Source organism: Sparus aurata, chromosome 16, assembly GCF_900880675.1.
Source record: "Sparus aurata chromosome 16, fSpaAur1.1, whole genome shotgun sequence".
NCBI lineage: Eukaryota > Metazoa > Chordata > Actinopteri > Spariformes > Sparidae > Sparus > Sparus aurata.
The window spans coordinates 26,853,105-26,880,352 of record NC_044202.1 but is presented as its reverse complement, the minus strand read 5'-3'; the positions used below and the strand labels follow the sequence as shown (position 1 = coordinate 26,880,352).

At 40.7% G+C, this 27,248-nt stretch overlaps 1 protein-coding gene across 8 annotated transcripts; it reads left to right on the top strand.

Moving 5' to 3' along the window:
- Positions 1–805: 805 nt before the first annotated feature.
- Positions 806–16,968, top strand: LOC115597247 (matrilin-3-like). 8 transcript variants are annotated; one of them, XM_030443007.1, is made up of 12 exons: positions 807–1,255; positions 2,513–2,659; positions 3,166–3,864; positions 5,480–5,599; positions 6,344–6,463; positions 7,115–7,255; positions 7,994–8,113; positions 8,490–8,609; positions 10,377–10,508; positions 10,628–10,747; positions 15,562–15,663; positions 15,933–16,968. In XM_030443007.1, the coding sequence occupies exons 1-12, from the start codon at positions 904–906 to the stop codon at positions 15,983–15,985; spliced, it is 2,226 nt and encodes a 741-aa protein (XP_030298867.1). In that variant the 5' UTR covers positions 807–903; the 3' UTR covers positions 15,986–16,968. The 8 variants fall into 8 exon arrangements, with proteins under 8 accessions (XP_030298869.1, XP_030298873.1, XP_030298867.1 ...); XM_030443010.1 differs by having other exon boundaries at positions 808–1,255; positions 3,166–3,741; XM_030443009.1 differs by lacking the exon at positions 10,628–10,747 and having other exon boundaries at positions 806–1,255.
- The last annotated feature ends 10,280 nt before the right edge of the window (positions 16,969–27,248 follow it).

The following is a 27,248-nucleotide window of genomic DNA, read 5'->3' as shown; positions in this document are numbered from 1 at the left end:
TTTTTTATTATGCGGTGAAGGCTCTTTTATTCAGGCTAGTGACCCCCAAAAAGAAACACTGTGGCACAGTTTGCATTACAGTCCATTAGAGGGCAGCATGCTACATGTCAACTATACTCACTCTGTATCGTGTGCCATTAAATAGACAGGTCTATTTTTTAGTTCACAAATGGTAATTTGATAATTTACTAATGTACTATGTTCCATGGCAACTCAGCAAAGTCCATCTGCTGATGAATAAAGTTTGATACAGTCAAAAACTCCAGGAAAGTGTCAAGTTCAAAGGTCATTTGTTATTGTTTATTATTTCAGCAGAGGCCAGAATTGTTACGCTTATGACAAAATATAAAACAGTGGATTACTGTCCATGTCACTCAGCTTTAAGGTTCAACTAAACCGAAGCTACTATAAAAGTTTTTTTAATCTGTTCATTTTTTTAAAATACTAAATGTTGGCAATATTCATATCTTCTGAGGAAAATGATTAACCAATAGTAAATCATATACATATATAAATACATATTACTTTATACAGACTATGTAGGTGAATTTATATAAACATGTAATTGTAATTGTTCATGTAGCCTACTGTATGTGAAATGTCCTAAATAGTAAAATACATACATACATATAATAATAAAACATATTGTGAATGTCAAAATTCAAAATCTAATTAAGTCCTACAAATCCTAGGCAAATTAAGTAAATTCTACTTCAGACTAAAAAACACCACCCGAATCCACCCTCTCTGTGCTCTCCTTCCCTTCCTTACTCCTCATATCTCTGGATTGGACCCTAATGTTCCCCACGCCTTGTGGGCCGTGGACCAGCTCTTATAAATAGGCCACAGTCAGCTGTGGTAGTAAACCGAAGGGCGGACTTGAAACAATAGTGCGCAGGCACAATGCCTTCATCAACGTGGGGACTGCTCTGTTTCATTGGAATCCTGGCATCGGGAACTCTGGGAACTTTTCCGCAGTTCGGTTCACGCAACCGCAAGATCCACTCAATTAGTCCTTTAGTCCCACGAGTGTCCCCGCAAGTCCCTCCGAGGGCCTATCGTCGCCTTGAAAAAATCAAATCGAAAGAACAAACCTCTGATGGGGTATCGAGTGCTGAATCTTTTCAAGAGGTCCAGCTGGGGGTTCACACATCGCGAGGCTTCCAGCCGCAGCAGCAGCAGCAGCCGCAGCAGGGAGCCCGACCAGGTGCAATCAACCATCTGAGGCCAGACGCACGGAGAGCGGACAGTGGAGGTGGGTTGGCGGATGTCATGTGGTTTAAAAGTGGGTTAACAATATCCATCCACCTGCTGTGGATGCGCTCAATAACCCTCTTCTGTCGTTGTGTAAAATTTGGTGAGCTAATGCTCTGACTATATCACCATTAGAGTGTATCCTCCTTATGTTAACAACAGCCTTCATCCCAGTCACAAAAGCTAAGAATAAATAACCTGCCATGTCTGTTGTTGAACGGTAAGTCCAGGTGTTCTGAAGATGTTGAAGCTTTTGAATCTATTCTAACCAAATTAACAAAATCAAAAGACAAAACAGATTAGCCTCCTATACCCTGTATTTACCAACTTGCATATTTTTTCCTAATAATTTTTCAACAAACGTCATTACAAATAAATAATAGTTTTTTTAACAGTTTTTTGTTTTCTAATAAGTAAAAAAAAAAGGGTTAAAAAAAGAAAAGAAAAAAGAAAATCAAAATCTGCCAATGGAACAAGTGAAAATTCCCTGGTTAAGATTTGTTGAAATAAGATGCGATGTCTAAAAACAAATTGCAATATCTCAGTGAAATGTTACTTGTAAGCTCACTGTCTCTTATATTGGTTGTAATGAGGTAAACATTTCATTGTTTATTAATGTTGAAATAACTATTAACTAAAGTGTAATTAGTTATACATTTACCATAGATTAATGTTGGCTAATCTAAAGTTGAAGTGATTACAATTTCATATAGATCGATTTAAAAAAAAAGATCCTTTCAAGATTCTGCAAACAGATTCAGAGCAGTGAGTGTTGCTGAACGAACTTCTGGGATTTTCAAAGACCTTTGGGAAATAATAACATTTTTAAAATGGGATTCTTATCTCTATCTGATACAGGAGAGGCCCTTGCTGGGGCTACATTAAGAAGACATTATTATTCTCTACAGTCATAAGTGAAATATCAATATCAAATGTGTTCTATAGATATATTATATTTTATATATTAAGTAATTTGTTGAATATTGCGACCAGCTGAACAACATGAATTATGCTAAATAACTGCAACAGTAAGTGTGCATTTCAGTTAAATTAGTTACAGTATACTGTATATACAGCATTCTCTCAACAGACCAGTATACTCTTTTCCCTTCTGTGATATTCACTTAGAAAAAGTGTGACTAAGCTAATAACCATGTATGCATGCCTGTCATGCTGCATCTCATTTTGCCTGACTTAAACCAAAGTAACCACTGCTCTATTGCTTCCCTTTCTGCTTATTCTGTCTTCCTTGATAAAGCTGGTGGCACTAATTCCAGGTTTTATCGCTATTGGTCCTCCCATCACCAGCCGCTCTCACAGCTGCAACACAAAGCTGCACCATTTGCATCCTGGCATCCTGCTCGAAACTCGAGTGGCTCTGCTGCATCCATCAGAACTGTCGCAGGTGCTTAACTTAAGCCATAACTAACATTTTCATATTTAACTCTTTAAGGCTGATGTTGAGTCGTGGACTGTCATTTCTGGCTACTTAATGTATCATACACTATTAAGATACTGTGTCACAGGGACTTCTACTTAAGATGATATGCTAACCAGCTAGCTCCAGCATGTCCTGTCTCATTTGTACCTCAAAAGACGATTGTTTGATAGCCCCCGTAATTCAGTTGGGAGATGATTACAAGATTACAAGCTCTCATGGCTTTTAGCATAATAACTGAACAAAATAAACTCACAAAAAGACCCTAACCAGGCCCAAAGAGAGCAGCAGTTGTCGAAAGGGCTACTCTGTTTATAAGTTGCCCCCTATAATCTTGGAGCTACTTTTGAATTTTGTTTGTATTTTACAACTGATATCTTTAAAGTGTTTTGAGAATTGTAGTATTGTATCTTTAATCAAAAAACATGGTAAATTTACATTTGATTGATTCAAAGCATCTTTTTGTTTTACAGCAACAAGGTCCAACTGCAGAAATCGTCCAATTGACTTGGTCTTCATCATAGACAGCTCCCGCAGTGTACGCCCTGCTGAATTTGAGAAGGCCAAGGAGTTCCTGCAAGACACGGTGGACAGCTTGGAGATTGGCTCAGATGCTACGCGAGTCGGCCTGGTCAATTATGCCAGCACAGTGCAGATTGAGTTCCTCCTGAAGACGTATTTTGACAAATCTGCCCTGAAGCAGGCTCTGGCTCGAATTGAGCCCCTAGCTTCAGGAACCATGACAGGCATGGCCATCAAGACTGCCGTGGAGAAAGCTTTCACCGCTGAGGCTGGAGCCCGGGTTAGCTCTATGAACATTGCCAAAGTAGCAATCATAGTGACAGATGGGAGGCCCCAGGATAAGGTAGAGGAAATATCAGCAGCAGCTCGGGCATCTGGGATCGAGATCTATGCAGTGGGAGTAGACAGAGCTGACATGATGTCCCTCCGCCTCATGGCCAGCCAGCCACATGATGAGCATGTCTTCTATGTTGAGACCTATGGCGTCATAGAGAAGCTCACTTCCAAATTTAGGGAAACCTTGTGTGGTAAGGATGATGATGATGGGAGTGCGGATATTCCATTAGATGGCGGAATTGGTGATAATGGACTAGGCCTAGATGGCAGAAAAGACGGAATAAATAATGAAAATGATGATAAAGGAAACAACGGTATGTCAGATCTGTCCTTTCAGTTTCACCTGCGATCAAATGGGCAGCACCTTAGAGGGAATCTCCATTCTAAAGGCACTGGTCTTCTTCCCTTGTTGTGAGAACAAGGGCAAAGTAAATAATGATTTATTGCACTTGTGTTTGGATTTCTCGCAAAATAGTTGTTCACTAACTGTTACCATGCAAATGGCTAAAGCAGTTGTCATCTAAAATACAAGTTATATACTAACTAACCTAAAAAAGAAGACAAACCTCACTGGATGATCCGCCAATCCAGATTAAAATCCACACCACTTTAAAATGGCTGAAACCTAAAATGATGCTGCCCTTACTTTTCATAGGGATCGCACTGCTCATTGCACTTCATGCTGCACCTTGTGCCTTAGGCTGAGTGCCCTACTCAGTTACCTGAAGACATGCTTAGCTGCCTAGGTCCACAATTTAGGCTTTTGCAATCTCTGACAGAACATTAATGGCCAGACATTCTGCACAGCAAAAACTAAAGTAGCTTGTGCTGAATTCTACTAAAATGTGTTGAGTTAAAACTTTAAGATTTAAAGAATTTTCTATAATTGCTTATATTGCCTTTGATTTCACACATTTTGCATAACCATTATCTTAGTTTTACATATCCCAGAAAAGAAAGACAGTAGACCCATTTGAATAAATCCTTTGGGAAACACACTTGTTTTCTTTATAGGGTTAGGGTTAGGGGTACTTTTGCATACCCTCACAATAAGTTCTGCGTTTTCATGCAAAACATCTTGTTGTCCTGCTGGAGTTCCTTGCAATATTTTGTACTCTCACAATACATTTTGCATTCCTTGTGATCAGTAGAGAAAGGCTGGCTGAGGATTGTGGTGAGGCTGTCCTTTAAATTCTGCTGTATATTTTGATATAAAAGAAATAATTATGTTCAAGCAACACAGCCCCAGCTGTAGCCTCAAACATACCTCAACCCAATGCTGAGAGTATACCACAGCCAAGGTCATCAGGGGAATGCAAAAAGTTATGAGAAGGTAATGCAAAAGTTATTGCAAGGTTACACAGCAGTATTTTATCTTAAATAATCCTATAATGGTCTTTTGACAGCTCAAAAGTAAAAAAATCAAGTTAAAGAAATGGATTAATCTCTCTTTTCAACCTTTGATACCATCCAAACTAGCAAGGTAACTGCTAAAGTTAACCATGCTAATAATACAAGTTTCTCCTTGGTGATCTTATTGTACACTGTGCTGAAAATCATGACTGATCTTCACTCATGCAAATTCAGAAGTTGTTTTTTGAATGACAGCTTGAACCTGAGATGTGAGTTCAACCCACCTCTATGTTTCACTTTGATCAACTCCTGTCCATGCACAGCAATGTGGCACTACTAAAGACATGCAATTATTATGACAGAGTGTAGATTGTGTGTTTGCATGTTCTGAACCGCATGGAATATTTTGTTGGATAGTTAAGCACAGAGAGCAAACTAATCTGCATATGGCTCTGTAGAATTACAGAATTGCATAATTCTACAGTACATACTTACATCTAACTAACACAAAGGCATAACAGAATTGTTGATTTCACTGGACTTAGGCCAATCAGACATTATAGTGTTTCTTTTCAGGTTTGGATCCATGTGCTCAGGGACACAATTGCCAGCACATTTGTGTCAATAATGGAAACTCATACGACTGCAAGTGTCGCGTGGGCTATGTCTTGAACACAGACAAGAAAACATGCTCACGTAAGAATATTTAATTTTTGTCTTAATGTTTTTGTATGATGCCTCAGTGTCACAAAATGTTGTGTGTTTGCATGATTGACTATCTGAAGACTAATGCTGAAAAATGCTGAACACGGCTAAATGTTTTACTGTTGAATCTTGCTTAAGCACTGATATGGAATGCAAAAAATATTATTTAAGGTAGAAATTGGAATTTTAAATCTTGTAATTTCAAGTTAATAAGCTTTTGATACTCCCTTTGGAGATTGTTTTTTTGTTCTGTGGGGACACTGCATACCATCTCTTGTTGCTCATGTTTTGGGTTGCCTAAATAGATTAGGGCAGAGACTATTCAGCACAAATTAAGTGGGCAGGACATGAGCGACACAAATTCTAAAAGTAATTTTGGCCACTCAGGAGGTCCACGAAATCCTCCATAAGTGATAGCTCTAGACCAGAGGTTACAGACTAAGCTGCGAGAGAGATACAGGTAGATACTGTGTTAGGTGAAAGGGACAAGTGGTAGAATTCTAGAAATCATACTTTAAACTCTTACTGGCCAAAATCAATCATTCTACTTTTTAAAATCATGACTCAAATCTCAGCACATGATACACACAAGTTTATGTGTGACTTACATTTCCGAAAGATATACTTATTTATGTATACACAGATAACGCAATACCTTGTAACTCCAGCACTTGCCTTTGAGTCAGTTTTTGAAACCCTAAACTATGTCAGTCATATGGGAGTGTCTTGTTTCAGGTTCAGATGCATGCTCCCAGGGACATGACTGCCAGCACATTTGTACCAACAATGGTGTTCCATACACCTGCAAGTGTCGAGAGGGATATGTGTTGAATGCAGACCACAAATCCTGCTCACGTAAGATCATACATTTTCTTAACACATTTTATTTTTATCTTTTGAGATGAATAGATTGGTCGTCATGAAGGCCAGAGGACAGGGTCAGGACTTGAAAGTCTGGGACAGATGTTAAAAAAGCTGGGACAGACTCTGACCTACCTTTATTGGCCAGGGGTGGCCAGTCAGATTCCAAGGGGTATCTGTCAACCCCCTACCAGTCTAAGAATGTGATAGGCTGTTGGCTTGTCAGGGCCTAATTACACCAAACTGATATAAAAGAACGAGCAATGACAAAGGCTGGTGGTTGAACCGCCCACGTTGCCTTTATCTTGGCCAAAAAGCTGCACTTGAACACACAGGAAAGATTACAGCAGACGGCCAACTAGCTTGTAGGTAATTTGCTGTGTGAGGGGAAATAACTCTAATTATGATGTGTACAGCCACAAATGTCAAGAGGAATTTGTGATAAAAGCAGACTAGAAAGCTTAATCATTTAAGAACAAGATTTTTTCATAGAATTGTCATTTGTCTTTGGTTGGTTCCAGTGTTTTCCATAACTTGTGTCTGTCATATACTAATAATAGTGCCTCAGCAGATAATAACTGTTAAGGCACTATAATACGTTCAGTGAGGGCTTCACGTCAGATACGGGAGTCTTTCTTTTTTCAGGTTTGGATTCCTGTTCCCAGGGACATGACTGCCAGCATATTTGTGTCAGTGGTGATGATTCATACATCTGCAAATGCCGAATGGGATATGTTTTGAATGCAGACCAGAAAACATGCTCACCTAAGAACCTGGAATTTTCAGGTAGACTCTATCCTTGTATCAAGCAAGTGTTGATGATCAAGTGATCAGCCACTCTTGTCATGCTCTGCCTTGAATAGGTTACAACAAATGGTCGATAAGTTTAACAATAGTAAGTTACACATAGAAGTGTCTCTTTTTAGATTTAGATAAACAGTGTGTGTCCAGAGACCTGACTGCCAGCATATTTGTGTTAACACTGAGGATTCTTTCATTGGCAAATGTCATTCGGGATACGTGTCAGGCCTCTCTTGTCAGTATTATCCTTCATGTAGATTTTGAGTATGTGTGTTCAAAAAAGGAAAATACCTTATGAGATTATATATGCATGCTTCATTACGTGTTCCTGATAAATGACACGGTTGTGCTTTATTGCTTTCTGCATAAAAGCATACTCTAATTGTGAGTGACAAAGAATTGTTTAGGTGCATAGTTGAACTGAGAAACTCAGAGACTTTGGAATATGATTGTTACAGAAAGAGGAATGGAGCATGTGACCACAGTTAACATAATAGTAAAGGGAACAACGGCAAGTCAGAGGCTCAGACAGTCGAGGCTTATAACACAAAGGCACGTAAAAGGACCAAACCTTTTTAGAAAGACACACACACCATTTTGCCATGTTTATGAGGTCGAAAGCTTTGACTACATAACTTGGGTTACCTGGTCACAGCTATTGAAAATGTGTGCTTGTTCTGTCCAGATGATCTAAGTGTTAGCTGTGGAAGTGTCTCTTTTCAGGTCCGGATACATGTGACCAGGAACATGTCTGCCAGCATTTTTGTATCACAAATGGTGATTCATACATTTGTAAGTGCCGTGATGGATATATATTGAATGCAGACCAGAAAACCTGCTCACGTAAGAACCTGTATTTTCCCTCTATATGTATGTCAGGGTGCAGTGTCTTCGGTTTACCTCTAAGTCTGTTATTTACTTGACTCAATGTCAGAAAGCCCATTCATTACCAATACTTGCAGTATTGGCATATAATTAACAATTAATTTGAACATCAACAGTTGAAGAAGCCCTGTGCTGTGCTCATACATACATCACTCTCTCGTAGGTTGTTCTGAATTATTGGGAAGTTAATTTTGAAATTACTTTGAAAGAGCAGAAAGTAGGGAGACTTTGACTCTTGCACCTGCAGTACGGAGTGCATGGTCATGATGGCGTAATCTGTAACTTTATTGGTGTCTGTTACATGTCTCTTATCAGTGTGAATATCTCCTCTCAGGTTCAGATACATGTTCTCAGGGGCATGACTGCGAACATATTTGTGTCCAAAATGTTGATTCCCACCATTGCATGTGTCATGAGGAATATGTGTTGAATGCAGACCAGAAAACGTGCTCACGTAAGAAATTCTTATTTGACTTATACATTTTAGATTAATTTTGTGGTGCTGTGTCTCAGGTTTCCCTCAAAATCCATTATGTTGGATGCATGACTAAATGCTGCAGATACCATTTTTTGGAGGTGTTTACTAGTAACCCCCAACGCGTTATGGATATTAGCTAATTTAGGTTGTACTTAATAGATCCGAATTGTCAGAATTGAATAATTTTAAACTCAGACACAAAAATCTTTTTGCATCTTACGAGAGCACGTAAGGCCTTTCTAAATGGAAAATATGTTTTCGCACTTCTTTCAACTGGCTTTGATTGGCCAGCTGATTAACCAACTGGTAGTACTCCTTTACTGTAGATCTGACTGGTTTGAGTCCACCTGAGATAGACAGTGATAGACACATGTTTCCACCAATCACCTGCCAAGTATTTTTTGAAAGTGCCTTCCCTTTTCCAAACTATTTATAAGGGTGATCTCCCAAATGGTTTTATGCGACAAACCATCTGGTATGTCAGGCTTGTGTCATGAAGGATATGTGTTGAATGCAGATCAGAAATCATGCTCATGTAAGACTGAAAGTCCAAGTTTTAAGTGCATGCCAAGGTACAACATGTCAGGTTTTTGTGGATGTGTTTCTTTTCAGATGTTGGGCCATGTGCCATTGGACATGATTGCCAGCATATTTGTATAAACAGTGGTGACTCATACATCTGCAGTTGTCGAGTGGGATATATTTTGAATCAAGACAAGAAAATGTGCTCACGTAAGATGCAAAAAGATTTTTGTGTCTGAGGTTTGACTTTCTAAGGACTCTTTGAATAATGTAAATTGAGCCTTCTAGATGTGGAAAAAAAAAATTTTCAGGTTCAGATACATGTGCCCAGGGACATGACTGTCAACATATTTGTGTCTGCACTGACAAATCATTTTTCTGCAAGTGTCGACTTGGATATGTGTTGAATCAAGACCAGAAAACATTTCTAAATGATATGATGCCTCCTTTTTTTTACAGTGTACAAAACAAGAATGTCTTTTTAATTTGTTATTTTCTGTAGTGAAACTACAAAAAACATATTTCTTTAAAGGATGGGCTGATTGGCGCTTACTTAAAAAGGGATAAACCACTTTTTCCATAGTCACTATCACTTCATATCACTTCTTATAAGTTATGTTATGGTTTTGGAACAATGAATGGTATTGCAAGCAGACTCTGACTGATGCATATGAATACATAATCACAGATTTCAGGAACCTGTGAGAGGAAATTCGTCAAATCGGGAGACTGGACGAATAACGAATAATAACAGGTCAAGAGTTTCTTGACTGATCGTGTTAGGCTAAGTCAGATGTGGAAGTGTTTCTTTCAGGATTGGATGTATGTGCCCAGAGACATGATTGCCAGCACATTTGTGTCATTAGTAATGATTCACATATCTGCAAGTGCCATGTGGGATATATATTGAATGCAGACCAGAAAACATGCACAAGTAAGCACCTACTTTGTTTCAGCAGGCATATATTTTGTGTCTGTGTTGTGATCTAGCTTCTCAGATATTTCACAAAGTCCCACATTTGAAGCTTCAAAGCATGGTTCATCAGAGCACCAAAAGCTACAAATGGAGAATCGGGCTTGTATGGAAGTTTTGTCGACACACTGCAGCTCTCGCGAACAAGCAGCTTTTAAAGGGAACTGTGACCAAAGGCTCTGCAAAAGGCCAACTGATTGCATTTGATATCATGTACAAGTCAATGAGGTGTGAGCTTTTCTTTTCAGGTTCAGGTTCAGGTTCAGATGCATGTTCCCAGGGACATGACTGCCAGCACATCTGTGCCAACAATGGCTACTCTTACATTTGCAAGTGTCGAGTGGGATTTGTGTTGAACATGGATCAGAAAACATGCTCACGTAAGAAATTTCTTCCTCTCATTAAACATTGTTGTAGTACTAAAAGATGGTTTGTTCATACTAGCTCTTAAGAATCATGCAACAATGGCTGCTAAAACACCTGTATGGTCTCATTCCAGGTTCAGATGCATGTGCTCAAGGACATGACTGCCAGCATATTTGTATCAACGATGGTGATTCGTACAACTGCAAATGCCGAGTGGGATATGTGTTGAATGCGGACCAGAAAACATGCTCACGTAAGGATTTGGATTTTTTCAACATAAATTATGGAAATTAAGTATTGAGTACCCAGATTGTCCATGTTTTGAAGGGATTTGTTCCTGTACCCTCTTAAAGTGAAACGTTGGCTAAAAAGCAACCAAGGCTTTATTTGTGATTGAATATGAGTCAAACCTTCGTGTAAAAGCATAATTATGACGAAAGTGGCACTTTTAAGACTTACCTTAGTTTCGTTTTCGGGTAAGCTAGTTTTCAATGGTGTGCAGGGGCACTCTGACGCTAGTATCAAAATCGCTATTTTTAAGACACTAAGGAGGCTCGACACAACATTAAACTTTGCTTTTTGGACAACTCACCATTGGAGCTGGATCTCCGGCGCGCCGCCGTCATGGCAGACAAAATTGTCAATCCCTGTGTACGACCTTACAGGCAGGAAAGTAACGGTGGACCTCCTACTTGTTAGGTCTCACTTGGGGATCGACACTTTTTGTCTGCCATGACGGCGGCGCGCCGGAGGTGCTACTGCTAACGTGAGTTGTCCAAAACCTTCTTTTTAGTAAACTCTGTGTACACAAACAATGTTTTCAATGCTTGTGTTCTTGTGTAGAGACCCTGGTGCTACTACGAGCAAAGTTTCATGTTGTGTCGAGCCTTCTCAGTGTTTTAAAATTAGCGATTTTGATGCTAGCCAAGCTAGCGGCTTAGTTTGCCCGAATACGAAACTACGGTAAATCTTAAAATTGCCTCTTTCTTCGTAATTATGCATTTTTATGAAGGTTTGACTCATATTCAACCACAAATAAAGCCTTGGTTGCTTTTTGGTGAGAGTTTCACTTTAAGTTGTTGACTTGTAAGTTGTCTTGTTTTAGAAAAGAAATACAAACAGAAAAAGCCTATACATCTGTATGCACATGAGTATTTTTAACAGTACAAATCTTTTTTCCTTACAAATAACTTATTCAAACCTTGCACTAGGCTTGTCGGGGTAGTCGGTTATATTGGTGTTACACTGTGGTCAGGTCTTTACCAATTACATTACTTGGCCACTGCCCGACCTTTATTTTACTGTTGATAAATCAATAGTCCAGTGCCAGACACTGTGACCATAGTTGTCTACTCCGTGATTGAGAAGGCGAACAGACAATTTGTTGTCAAAGTGAAAAGCAGCGTGCCTGTTTGGCAAAATGTCTGGATGTTCGGATTTCAACTCAACCTTACCTGAAAACATTAATAAGGGAAAATTTGTTGTTAGTCTGAAAAGTTGGAGGTGTACAGCCATGTCACTACAATAAGTTAGCTCAATCAAGAGCAGCATTTAATCATTTCAGACCAATTTTTTGGAAAACATCTTAAAAATACAACATTTAAGTAAGGTTTCATGGGTTCATTCGACAGTTGAAGTTGAAAAGCTATTCATTGATACGAAATGCTCACACATGTACACAACATTTACTTCCATGCACTCCATTTCAGTGCTCTAGGTTGGAGTTTGGTCCAGCCTATGGCACTGATGGGGGCTTTGCTTAAATGTGTCTACAGATTTAGGGTTGCAATCTGTTAGCCTTAATTTGTCTGTCCTTTTGAATTCTTTAGTTGTGGAGAAGTCTGCAGTTGACTGAAACCAAAGCCTCTGTATCCAACAACAAGCAATACTTCTACTGATCCATCCATTTACAGCACAGTTTACAGGCTGTAAATGGCATATGCTGGCATGTGCTGCACTAAAAATTGAGAGACTGTATGAGGCAATGGAAATATGTTGTGAGCCCACTGAAAACTTTGGTTCCAGTTAGGAACCCCCCAAAAAATGGATGTAATTGATCTGCCTGTCATCTATTGCGATCGTACCTTTTTCAGTGAATTGGTGCTTTATGTATATGATGGTATTTGCTCAAACAATTATCAACATTTGTCCTATTCAAAGCTACACCACACCTGGCCTCAGTAACAAGGCACTCAATGGTTGATTTACCCTGATCACTCACTAACCAAAAAAAATCATGATTATTAGGGCCCGAGCAGGTAGACCTGCGAGGTCCCTATTGTAATTGGAAGGAAAGAAATTCTATTGTAATTGGAAGGAAAGACATTTTCTTCTCCAAGTTTGAATGCAGTTTTGGATGCCTGAACATACCCAAAAACTCACCAAATTTGGAATATACGTCACATCCAGGCAGCTGCCCCCGCGACCCGGCCCCAGATAAGCGGACGAAAATGGATGGATGGATGGACGTCACATCCGGTGAAAATTACGATCCTGCATTGTCACTGGGTGTGGTCATGACCTGCAGGCTCTGTAGCGCCCCCTAATGTTCTTCCCTGCCTTCCACATGCGCTTAGACAAACAAAATTCTGTACACAGATTCCTAATGACCAGACGCACAAAAAAGTCTGGGGGGCCCATACTGTCACTCCAACAGGAAGTCAGCTATTTTGATGTGTGGCGGCATTTTTCCCAAATTCATGCCTACTCTGAAAACTATCTTGTCCTAGAGCTTAAACACCACAGTCTTCAAATTAACTCAGTTATCTTCTTCATCCCTTGAAGAACAAAAGTTAAGGAAATCATTCAGCTGCGTCAAACATTAGTGGGCGGGGCGGTGGAAACCATTTTTTCCTCACGCTGTCAAGCATCAAGGCTTTATAACTTCAACATACAATTTCCTATCCACACCAAACTGCTCATAAGTGTAGAGGCTGTCTCCCTGAATAAATCTCAGCATCAATACTAAGTCGGCCATTTTGCTTTTGGCTGCTATTTTGAAATATTGCCCATCTTCGTACTTAAATTATCTCCTCCTACAGATGTAACACCACCGACTTCACAGTCACTCATTATCATCCTCTGACCTTGAAGATGAAAAGTTATGGAAATCTTTATCCTACGTCATACCTGCTGGCCGCAGTGGAGCGGTCAATTCAAATCCTTCGCCGTAAAGCATCATGTCCTCGTAACTTCTTCATACAATTTCCTATCTTGGCCAAATCTCTCAGGAATGTTGTGTTGTCATGGGGCGTGGCCGTGACCTGCAGGCTCTGTAGCGCCCCCTATTGTTCAGCCCCGCCTCCCACAAGTGTGTAGAAGAAAGAAATTCAATACGCAGATTCCTCATGACCAGACGCACAAAAAACCCTCTTGGACCAATACCGTCACTCCAACAGGAAGTCAGCCATTTTGATGTGTGGCGGCATTTTTGTCCAAATCATGCCTATTTTGAAAATGATCTTGTCCTAGAGCTTAAACACCACAGTCTTCACATTAACTCAGTTATCATCTTCATGCCTTGAAGAACAAAAGTTATGGAAATCATTAAGCTGCGACATACTTTAGTGGGCGGGGCAGTGGAAACCATTTTTTCCCCTCGTGGTCAAACATCAAGGCTTTATAACTTTAACATACAATTTCCTATCCACACCAAACTGCTCATAAGTGTAGAGGCTGTCTCCCCGAATAAATCTCAGCATCAATACTAAGTCGGCCATTTTGCTTTTGGCTGCCATTTTGAAATATTGCCCATCTTCGTACTTAAATGATCACCTCCTACAGATGTAACACCACCGACTTCACAGTCACTCATTATCATCCTCTGACCTTGAAGATGAAAAGTTATGGAAATCTTTATCCTACGTCATACCTGCTGGCCGCAGTGGAGTGGTCAATTCAAATCCTTCGCCGTAAAGCATCATGTCCTCTTAACTTCTTCATACAATTTCTTATCTTGGCCAAATCTCTCAGGAATGCAGAGGGAGTTGCCCTGAACAGATCTGTGTTGTCATGGGGCGTGGCCGTGACCTGCGGGCTCTGTAGCGCCCCCTATTGTTCAGCCCCGCCTCCCACAAGTGCGTAGAAGAAAGAAATTCAATACGCAGATTCCTCATGACCAGACACACAAAAAACCCTCTTGGACCGATACCGTCACTCCAACAGGAAGTCAGCCATTTTGATGTGTGGCGACATTTTTGTCCAAGTCCTGCCTACTTTGAAAATGATCTTGTCCTAGAGCTTAAACACCACAGTCTTCACATTAACTCAGTTATCATCTTCATGCCTTGAAGAACAAAAGTTATGGAAATCATTCTGCTGCGACATACTTTAGTTGGCGGGGCGGTGGAAACCATTTTTTCCCATCGCGGTCAAACATCAAGGCTTTATAACTTTAACATACAATTTCCTATCCACACCAAACTGCTCATAAGTGTAGAGGCTGTCTCACCGAATAAATCTCAGCATCAATACTAAGTCGGCCATTTTGCTTTTGGCCGCCATTTTGAAATATTGCCAATCTTCGTACTTAAATTATCTCCACCTAAAAATGTAACACCACCGACTTCACAGTCACTCAGTATGATCCTCTGACCTTGAAGATGAGAAGATACGGAAATCTTTATCCTACATCATACCTTCTGGCCGTGGCGGTGCCCGCCATAAAAATCCTTCATCATGAAGCATCGAGTCCTAATAACTTCTTCATACAATTTCCTATCTCGGCCAAATCTCTCAGGAATCTAGAGGGAGTCGCCATGAATAGATCTGTGCATCAATACTGTGTCATATCCATAGCGCCACCCACTGGACACAGGAAGTCAGACAAACATCATCCGATTGACGTGACGTTCACTGCTTGTTTTCTCCCTGTCATGACATGCTTGTAACAGGTGAGCGCGCAGTCCGACAACGCCGCAGCCCGACACGCGCGGACTGCGAGGGCCCGTTCATCACTGCTTGCAGTTTTAATTTCTAATTGCTTCTAAATTATTGTATTGCAAATGGGTTTCACTTAACATGGTGAAACATCACTACTTTGACTTTGTATTTCTGTCATTCTTTCAGAGGAAATGAGAGGTGAAATAACTCAGGATGCGTGCATGTGTGAAGCACAGATTGTTTTCCAGAAGAAAGTACAATCAACTATTCAAGAGCTGAGCCGAAAACATATCCTTTTTGCTTGTCAGACTCATAAGGATTCAGTTTGAATTTGATATAAGATTTTAAATATTTAATTATTATGTGAGATGAATATATGCTTTATATTTTGTGCCACCAAAAACGTTTTTTTTCAGTTGCTTGGAAAACTACTTAAGTTATATCTGAATCTAAACTTTGAATCTCTGTCGATTTATTGTGGTGCATTTTTATAAATACCCAGTGTCATGATGACCTGGTCAACATTGCAACTGCAATTTCCTTGACCTTGTGTTCACTTGACGAACTTTCCAACAAAGTGGACCTGATTGAGGGCCAACAGCAGTACTAAGAACAGCGATCAAGATGTGAGAAGACATGTTAAGGACGAGTAGGGTATCTTTGTATTTTTGATCATCTTAACTCATTTACTCTATAAATCTCTTTCAGATAAATATAATTTATAATTTGGTAGAGGTCTACATGGTATTGATTACTTTTTTATATTGTAAACTTGCATATTGAATTCACAACAATGTCAGTTATTACTTCTTACAGTAAAGTCAGGTATAACTGGTCAATATGTTTACACACACAGTGTTAGAAATTCTAGATTTCCTGTTAATATTGTAAGCCATTGAGTTAAGACTCAGACCATTACATGAAATAATTATTAAACATGTTACATTTTTACTTTCACAATGAATGTTTTTTTTGTGTGTGGAGAAAGTGTTGTACCACGTCCTAGTTGTGTATGTAATACTCTAAGACTATTTCTTGGTCCATGTTCTCGGTCTTTATCCATAATCATAACACAACTAATCTCTTATACAACAAGAGCATTGTTGTTAACCTTTTGTTTAAAGCACTATTACAGAGAGATCAAATTGGCTCATGGCCCTGTTACATCACAGTGAATTACTATGATCCCTTCCTTTGATACCTGAAAACTTTATTTCACAATATAGACTGGTAATTATTATTTTGGTTGTTACAGACAGGTGCTATTGTTTTCGGGGGAGAAACTGTTTGGGGACTTCAAGGTAACTGGACTGCTTCAGTAGCTACTTTGCAGACTTGACAAAGTCCTGGCCATTAAAAAACTCTCTTCAGTGCACTAAGTATTGAAACCATGAGATTTTCCTTGTATTTTTCTTTGTCGCTGTACAGTATTTTTGTCATAGACACACAAACTGTGTTTTCTGCTTTGTTATTTGAACAAACTGACAGTGCTGTACATGACATATTTTGGTGCTTTTGTGCTAGAATTAACGTGCCTTTATATTTTCTATTGGTAAAAGAGTTGCCTATGGAGAATAAATATTCTGAACAATGGATTATATCTTGTGTTTTGTTTCTTTACAGTACACCAAGCGCCTTAAAATTCACAATTATAATGTTTATATTCAACATAATTAAATGAAAAATTATGTTAAAGTTAGGCTATATTCATTGTAGTACTGCTTGTTCATTAGGCTTTTTAATTAATGGGCCTACTACCTTTTTTCAGAGGGCTAAAGTAAGACAAAGACAACCAATAAAGCAGTGTTAGCGCTCCCATTAAGAATGTCATATAAAAACCAAATCAACGGGTTATTTTATTTTAGGTATTTTAGGGGCGGTGCAAATCTTCATAAGACTAGGCGCGTTGAAGTGGAACTCCTGCTGACTGACTGCATCAGCGAGATCTGCTGGCGACTGTAGGGGCGGGGATACAAACGCTGCTATGAAGTCGGACACTCTCTCTTCCAGTAGACGTTACGAGACTTGGCTGAGCTTGCCGTGTTTGCCTTCTTCGTCTGCGAAGAAGTGGAGGAAATTGAAATTCCATTAATGTTTGAGGAAAATCTACAACGACGGCGATCAGTTTTCTTACCTGATGCTATGGGAACTTAGCTGGCCCTTTTCTCATATTAGTCCCCTTCGGAAATTATTCAATCTGAGATGTTCAAAATAGTAGTCAACCGAGGGAATAGAGCAGTGGAACTGCTGCCGTGTTGCATGCAGACGACCGGGGGATAACAACTTCAAATTTGGATATTTTGTAATTGCTTCACTTCAAAACAGTCACACAGTGGCGCATTAATGGTCCAACTGGTTTATCAAGAGTATATGAATAGCCTAAATGTTGTCTTACTGTAAATGCTAATGTTCAGTTTTCCTTGTAATGTCACCATTCAATAAATTCGAACTTTGTCTATCTGGTACATTATAGTAAGTCTTGCCCAATAACAATACAATACAATTACAACAGTTATTCATTATTATGATGAAAACTGTGCTTAAATGCATGATTATATCAGAGCTGAGGGGAATTTGCTGACTACATTTAACAAATAAGCATAACTATAGACACACAAGATGATGCATTTTCTTATAGCAACATTATTCACAATGAATGAAATACATTTCACTGAATGAATGAAATAAAATAATCAGAACAAATGACGGAATCAGATGCCTTGTCCCGCTGCGCCATCTCATCACACACAGAATAGCTCAGGATAATTCTTTGTATTATTAATGTGACGGGAACAGAAAATAAGAGTGGATAGTACAGATAACACTGGACACAGCAGTTAACCACTTCTCCATCATCACCCTAACCTGACAGAACTGAGCAATTTATTGACAACATCTTTCAGGGTTGTTGCATTAAATGAAGGATTTTATAGGTTTATTCATGTTGTCTATCCCATAGGTGCGGCCACACGGCTGCTACTTATCTGAAAGTATGTGATACTTGAGTAGAAAAGAGGCACAGGCGCTTATGGATATGGAAATTCAAATCAAATCAAATCAGTTTTATTTATATAGCCCAAAATCACAATCACATTGCCTCAGTGGGCTTTACAATCTGTACAGTGAACAACATCCTCTGTCCTTAGACCCTCGATTCGAGTGAGGAAAAACTTCACATGTTGATGGAAAAAAAACCTTTTAACAGGGTAAAAAAAACAATGGAAGAAACCTCAGGAAGAGCCACAGAGGAGGGATCCCTCTTCCAGGATGGACAGACATGCAATAGATGTTGCGTGTACAGAAAAGAGCAACAATTCACAGTTTACAAGGTACATCAACAGAAAATCTGATACAAGTTATGTAAAGTGAGTGGATCCAGGAGACGACCGAGCAGGACGAGGCATCGGCAAGTGGTGCCCGAGCCACACGACCTCCTGTCCACCATGTTGACCTGGAAGAGGGCAGGCCACACAAGATAATTAGTAATAGACAGAGAGAGGCATCAAGATTTACAGAAATATAGATATGAGGAGATAGTGAAGCAGAGGAGAGCAATGATCAGTCAGTATTTCAAGGCAGCAGGAGCACGGAAATGGTAGATGGTCCCAGGGGGCCGTGGTCCATCAGAAGGGAGCCTGAAAGAAAGAGGGGAGGAGGAGAAAGAGAAGGAGGAGAGGGAGGAGGAGGAGGAGGGGGGAGAAAGCTATAGAGAGTGTAGAGAGTGACACGGCTTGCAGCTTGTGGGAACAGAAAACAAAACAAAGGTTAGAGAAATGCAGTATTTATCAGAATAAACAGATTGTTTCTCGTCGGCAGCACAGTGTAATCTAATACTATAGGAACTCATTGAGACTGACACCGACCCACTGAAGAAGCTTACAATTGATATCAGGGCTAATTAAAGGCTAAATCAAAGAAGTGAGTTTTGAGTTTAGATTTAAGGGCATCAACAGAGCCAGATTGTCTGATGTCAGCTGGGAGGTTATTCCAGAGGAAAGGAGCCCGATAGGAAAAAGCCCTGCAGCCAGCTGACTTCTTCTTGATCCTGGGAACCATCAGGAGCCCTGAATTTTGAGAGCGTAATGCCCGAGTTGGACTATATGGTTTAATGAGATTTGACATGTACGACGGGGCAAGGCCGTGTACAGTTTTGTATGTCATCAGCAGCACCTTAAAGTCTGATCTTAGATGCACTGGGAGCCAGTGCAGGGATGCTAAGATTGGTGTATATGATCAAATTTTCTTGTACGTGTTAAGACTCTGGCTGCAGCATTCTGAACCATCTGAAGACTTTTAGTGCTCTCATGTGGAAGACCTGAAAATAAGGCATTGCAGTAATCCAGCCTAGACGAAACAAAGGCATGAGTCAGGATCTCTGCATCCGCGATGGACAGGAAGGACCTAATTTTAGCTATATTGCGCAGGTGGTAGAAGGCGATCTTGGTAATTTCTTTGATGTGCTGATCAAAAGAGAGTGTAGAATCAAAAGTAACACCTAGGTTCTTGACGGTTGAGCTTTGAGAAATAACACAGTTGTCGAGAGTTACAGTCACCTGGTCAACATGGTGTCTCTGTCTGGCGGGAGCAATGACCAACATCTCAGTTTTTTCCGAATTTAGGAGCAGGAAGTTTTCTGACATCCACTTCTTCACTGCATATAGGCAGGTCTCTAGTTTCGTGATTTGAGATTTGTCATCAGCTTTTAAGGGCACATACAGCTGAGTGTCGTCCACATAGCAGTGGAAATGTATTCCATAGCTCCAAATAATTTGGCCCAGAGGTGAAATATATAAAGTTAAGAGCAAAGGGCCCAGAACAGAGCCCTGGGGAACTCCATACTTCACAGCAGTAAAAACTGATGAAGTACCATTGTAGGAAACACATTGTGTTCTCTCGGACAGGTACGATTTTAGCCAGGCTAGGGCCAGGCCAGAGATGCCAAATTGACTTTCAAGTCAGACTGACAGTATGCCATGATCTATAGTATCAAATGCAGCGCTGAGATCCAGTAACATGAGCACTGAGGTCGAGTTAGAGTCTAAGGTAAGTAAAATGTCATTTACCACTTTAGTGAGGGCGGTTTCGGTGGAGTGACAGGCTCTGAAAGCTGACTGAAAACGGTCCAGGAGATTATTATTGAGTAGGTAGCCTGAAAGTTGTTGGGACACGACTCTTTCTAAGACTTTAGAGAAGAAGGGAAGGTTGGATACTGGTCGACAGTTATTTAGTGATCCTGGATCGAGGTGTGGTTTCTTAAGTAGAGGCTTAACCACAGCAGACTTAAAACTAGAAGGGACAACACCAGTCATGAGTGATGAGTTAACAATATTTAACATTGTAGGTCCCAGTGCTGGCCATAGTTCTTTAAACAGTTTTGCCGGAAAGGGGTCCAGGACGCAGGTAGTTGGCTTTGAGGATGAGACAATTTTGGACAGTATCTCAAGGGAGATATTTTCAAAAGTGTTTAGAGCTGAGACTAACTGAGAATCGGCAGCAGGATATTTTTTTTCAAAATTTGACGAGGAAGCCAGAGATGATGAGTTAATTTTAATTCTGATCTCATCAATTTTATTGCAAAAGAAATCTAAGAAATCATTTGCACTAAAGGGTGTACAGCTCACCGACTGTGGTTTTTGAGTAAGTTTAGCCACAGTGTTAAAGAGAAATCTAGGATTGTGTTTATTATTGTTTATTAGGCTGGAGAAATATGCTGTTCTAGCAGTATTTAGAGCACGCTTATAGTTTAGTACACTATCATGCCAGGCAAGATAAAAAATGTCCAGTTTAGATTTACGCCATGCTCATTCCATTTTCCTGCAGGCCTGCTTGAGATCTCGGGTTTTGTCAGTAAACCAGGGAGTAGATTTCTTTGGTCGTCTTCTCCTGGTAGAGACCGGTGCCACAGAATCGAGGAGCGAAACAAGTGTTGAGTTCACTTCATTTGCGAGGCTTTCCACAGGTTTTGTCGCAGTCGCAAAAGGAGCCAGGACCCCGGGCAATTTATCACTGAGCGCCGCTGTGATTGCCGGGCTGATATGACGAAAAGTAACAACATTTGTGTCATTGACATAGGGACAGGCTAATGACGCTTCAAATGTATTGAGAGAGTGGTCCGACACAGCAGAGGAGACAGAAGGGACATTCAGGGCTGACACATCAAGTCCATGGGAAATGATCAAATCCAGAGTGTTTCCACTGGAGTGAGTGGGTTCATGGACAAGCTGAATAAAGTTGGAAATATCAAGAAGTCTCAAAAAAGCTTTCCCTAGAGGGTCAGATGGCTTATTGAAGTGAATATTGAAATCCCCAATGATTAGGATTTTATCTGAACGAGCACAAGATCTGCAATAATTTCACCAAATTCTTCTAGGAATTGGGAGTAAGGCCCTGGAGGTCTGTACAGTACAACCAGGTAAAAGCCTGTTCCCTGGACAAGGCTGTTACTATTTGATGAGGATGGTTTTAAAACCAGAGCCTCAAATGAAGTAAATTTAATATCCTGGTTGGAGCTTAGGCTATGAATAGATTAGTAGATTAGAGCAACACCTCCCCCCTGTTTAGAGGCCCGAGCAAGATGGGCATAGTTATAGACCGGAGGAGAGGCTTCATTTAATGGCATAAAGGTATTAGGTTTCAGCCATGTTTCACATAAGCCAATCATGTCCAGCTTATGCTCAGTGATCAAATTATTAATCAGTAAGGCTTTGGTTGACAGTGATCTAATATTGATAAAACCAAATTTGAGGGCTTTAAGATCATTGGAGCAGTTTCCAGTGACCAGCCGTTTGGTGGAGCTTATGGTAGATCATTTAGGAATTGGAACAAGGAACCTTTTAGTAGTAGTAGGTTTTGGCTGCCTGTACAGGTAGGGATGCCGGGATGCAGTAGTGATTAGCTTTGGTATTTTATTATGCAAGACTGTGTAAGGTGCTTGCTGAGACATTTCCCCACTGTCAGAGGTGGAGATCTAGATTAGATTATTATGATTTACAAATTTAGAGGATGATTCAATGGAAAAGTGGTGAGGGAAGGTGACAGTCTGAATGTTATGAACTAAGCCATCAGTCTGGTACTCTGTACTATGTCCCTGACCAACCATGTTAACTAGGCTAGTGGACTCCATACCAGCACTAACAATAACCCTAGCAGGCTCTCTAGAGACCTGCGACCTGCTGAGTGTTGCATCCCTTGTGTCAAACCTGCTTCAAACACCTGTCTATATTGCTAGACAAAACAGCAGCGCTGACTCCAGTAGGATGAAGGCCGTCTGCTCTCAGCAGGTGGGGGCGACCCCAGAAAGAGGGCCAGTTATCCACGAACCTGTATCCCTGCTCCCTACAGTGACGCGCCAGCCAGCGGTTCATAGCTGTAAGCCTACTGTACGTCTCATCATTACCCCGCTGGGGTAAGGGACCAGAGACAGTTAATCGATGCCTACACATCTTTCTTGCAGCCTGAAAAGTCCTGGCTTTTTTTTTTTTTTTAAATCTCAGACTGCTTCTGACGAATATTGCTGGCGCCGGCATGAATTACAATGTTGCTGTAGCTTGTGGTGCTGTTAGCCTGAGTTCCCTGTTTAACCCTGCGTGATGCCAGCACCCTAAGTTTAGCTAGCCTCTATGTCGGAAGCTCTGGCCCCAGGTGAACAGTAAACAGTTGCTGACGACGCTAGCTTAACGTGGCGGGTAATGGAGTCCCCTATCACTAGCGTGTGGAGTTTAGCCCCGTCGGCCGGGGCTGGGGAGGCACGCGAGCCAGCCGACTAACAACTGGGCTAGCAAGGACAGAAAGCTGGTTAGCAGTCGGGAGGGGTGACTGCTGACCAATCCCACACAACCGGTGACCTGCTCCTGCGCCCTCTGCCACGCCGCGACCGGGCAGGAACAAACTCCACAGCAGCTGCCGACGAGACTGGGCTAGTGCCAAGGTTAGCAGGCCTGCTATCAGGCCAGGGGCTAACACTATCTGCAGCGCCCGTGTTTCTAGCTGAAAGAAGCTTTCAATCAATGAAATCAAACTGTGCCTTTTTTTTGCCAAGCTTCTCTCAAGTTTTACTCTTTCAAATAATCAACCATCTACATAACTTTTCAGTATCCTATTTTTCTACTTCTTCTCATCATCATTATCATTAATTATTATTAAGCTGCATGCAGCGTTGAACGGGCCCTCGCAGTCCACGGGTGTCGGGGCGTGCTGCTGTCTATGCATGCTGCCGTCGGGGCTTGCTGCCGTTGGGGCATGCTCAACACCTTCCACTGAGGAAGTCGTTGCTTCATAATTCGATGGACTGCTATTGCCGGTTTGAAATAATGTATGCTGAAGTCAGAAAAACTGTGTGAACTGCTGCATGATTCCCCGGACAAAGACTGAGTCAATGCTCCGCCTCTGGAGCTGGCTGAAGAGAATGTGCACACAAGGCATGATGCAATTAAATAGTTTCAGGAAGTAGCTGAGTATCATCCTCCAGTAGCCTCACAAACCTTCCAGCTTCTCACACAGTGGAAGGCTCAATCTCCCCTAATGCTTTCAAAACACTGGATGATGTCACCTTTGTGCTAAAACAGTGTTCACTGCACAGATATGGATGTTCCAACTCACTCCGTTTGCTCTTGGGAGTCTGTGTGCCACCACTGTGTCAGGCACACTGGTTCTCTCTGGAGATCTTGAAAAAAATCCATAAAAGCAAGCCAGGTCAGAGAAGAACTGATTAACTGATGGGATGTGAGATGTCACCTGCTGCATGATGAAATCTGAAGAAGAGGAAGAAATTGCAGCTCACTGGGGAGTTGCTGTTGTGCTTGTCCCTCTGGGGCTTTAACAGCCAAAAGTGTAAGTCCTACATCTAAAATAAGACCATCAGCCGAAAGCCAACAACATTTCCTACATGTCTATGTATATATTGTCTATGTGAGGTAAAAGATGTGGGATCCAAATCAAGCTGAAGAGAACTTTTTCTACAGTTCTTCCAGCTGCTCTCCACTGTAGCTATGATGTCACGCATTCTATTTCAGGCAACACCAGTGTTGGGAATAATGGCGTTAGAATAAACGGCGTTACTCACAGCGTTACTTTTTTTCAGTAACAGGTAATCTAACCAATATTACTATTTCCATTGTTACAATGCCGTTACCGACTATTAAATGTGGCGCGTGACAAACTGAAGCTGATCACTGAAGCTGTTGTCATCCATCTCGGCTCTCAGCCACCGGAGCTGCAGAGCTGTATTTTTATTCCTCCGGTGAGGGAGGAGGGAGGAGCGAGACAACTGCATAAGTGATGATGATTGGTTCTCTCACGTTGAGTGAGAGTTCTTAACCCTCTGTTGTGTTCCGGTCAAATCTTTCCGATTTAAAAGTTTTATCTCTGAAAAATGTACTTAATTTGATCAGACTGACCCAAGAGTCCATGACTTTGTCCACAAAGAGGATTTCAACACACAAAATAAATAGTATTTATTTGCATACAATTTTGTGTATTTTATTCAACTTTTGTACACTCTTGGTGTTCCCGGTCAAAAATGACCAGTCATTAGAAATGAATGGGGGAGACTAAAATTAGTGTAAAAAACTGATCTCAGGTACATCCCCTTTTTTCATATGGACACGCACACACACACACACGCACACCTACACACACACACACACACACACCTTGGTTCCCAGGCAACCACCACGGGAACCTTAGCCCAGTACAGTCTCTCCTGCGGGAACAACACCTGTTCTCAGAAAGTTGTTGGAACATTGTTTCAATAATATTGAACTTTTCTCGCAGCTTTGGAAGCCTATATAAATGCTTTTTTGAGGCCTTGCTCACAGTTCATTGTGTGGCAGCACCATGGCGAGTCAATATACCAGAAGTGAGGCTATTGATTACATATGTGATCACCACACTGGTGAGGAGGAGAGAGGCAAGGAAACTGACAGTGAGGATGGATTAGTGGAGGAAGTGTCAGAAGATGAAGATGACACAGGATATAATCCAGACCAAGAATTAACTGATGGGAAGGAATCCAGTGATGAAGAGGATGGCCATGCTGAGGCTGCTGCCACATTCAGGTCAAAGAATGGGAACTTATCCTGGTCTTCATCCCCACCTGAGACCCACCTAACCCTTTGACTGGGAACAGGACTAGTGTTACTTTATGTGACTGTATAAAAATATGAAATGGTTTCGAAACAAATGTCCTTGGTAACTTTGACCCCAAGTAGTCTGTGATAAACAATATATTATGTTTCATCTGATTATTTTTTATAGTCAAAATAATCCAGAAATGATGCTTTTTAGAACTCAAATTCAAGATATATACGCTCAGATCAGTGAGGTTTACATGCCATAAATAACAAATAGAAGTTCAAAACTTGCAATGTTCACAAGAACTGAAGTTGATAAAAAGATCTAACACAACAAGTAGTGATAATATATGTATTATACAGTTTTTATGATGAGTTTAAATGGACCGGTCATTTTTGACCGGGAACACTAAATTTTTTAACATGAAACGAACACAACATGAGGGTTAAGCCAATCAGTGGCAATGTTCGGTGTACACACAAGCCACACAAGCACACAGCAGCCTCACACAAGCAACTTGTGAGGAGTTGTAAGCAACTCTGATCTAATGAAGCATCTCTCAATGGCACACGCTTCTACAAAACTAACACTGGACAAAACTCTGTTGCTGACGCTGTTGATGATGATAGCAGGCCAGCTTCACAAAAACTTGTGACACAGACTGAAATGAATGCAATGATAGACAGGTATGTTGTTGAGACCTTGCTCCCGTTATCAACAGTTGACTCAGACTCCTTCAGAGCAGTCATTGGCAAAATATCGGGGAGAGCAGGTGCCGGTCAAAGAAATGCATTTTCTAAATACATATGTATTGCCAAGTAGCTAAAATGACTGCCGAGCTCAAAAGGGGGAAGGAATAAAAGTAACGCAATAGTTAATTTCCTGGTAACCAATTACTTTGTATAGTGGACAAATTCCGTTACTAACTCAGTTACTTTTGGGAGAAGTAACTAGTAACTATTACTAATTACTTTTTAAAAGTAACGTGCCCAACACTGCGCAATACACACCCATTATAAAATCAGAAGACAGCCTAAAAATCCTTAAAACTAAAATTGTGAGGATTTGAAAACCGGTGGTTTGAATAGTTTGAGGTCTTCTGACTCTTTAAAAGTTAGAATGGTATGTCTAGCTCAATGTATGAGGGACAAGGAGAGGTTGAAGTTCGATGAGTTTTGAAGATGACTTGAAGATTTCCCCATTTAATCCCATTGAAACTAATTAGACTGCGACCAGAGCGCCATCTATTGGCCGATTTGCACCAAATTTTACACAAATCCTCATCATGCCATACCACACAATGATGAACATTCATGTGATAATCAGACAGCATTTTGTTAAGATATGCAAGGTTGTCTTTTTTTAACACAATATGCAGGAATTTGTCATTTCATATTTCAGGCAGTTTATGGACTATCAAAATTATTTTAATAACTTTTTGTCAGGAGGGTCTACGGATGCTACTTGCAAAGCTTGGTGCAAATTGGTCAAATTCTCTAGGAGGAGTTCGAAAAAGTAGGTTTTTCATTTGTCGCGATTTTGCAAATGGAAAGTTACTGCAAAAGTGGGCGTGGTCTACATCAAACAATTCAGCTGAATTTAAGGAACACAACAGTATGAGGTTTAATAATGTGCAACATATTAAGTGGGAGTTATTAGCCAAAAACGGTTTTGCATTGAAAATAGCGCCACCTGCTGGTCATTTTTGGTGTGTGAGTCACAGGGGCCATTCTATAGCACCTCTATGAATTTCATTTCCATAAGGGTTATGGTGTGGGAACAGGGCCAAATATACAATTAAA

Bases quoted from the DNA above. Each gene is read 5' to 3' on its own strand.
- LOC115597247 (XM_030443007.1), top strand. From the start codon at position 904: ATGCCTTCATCAACGTGGGGACTGCTCTGTTTCATTGGAATCCTGGCA. The intron at 5,600-6,343 runs GTAAGAATATTT...GTCTTGTTTCAG, and splicing joins AGACAAGAAAACATGCTCAC to GTTCAGATGCATGCTCCCAG. The intron at 8,114-8,489 runs GTAAGAACCTGT...ATCTCCTCTCAG, and splicing joins AGACCAGAAAACCTGCTCAC to GTTCAGATACATGTTCTCAG.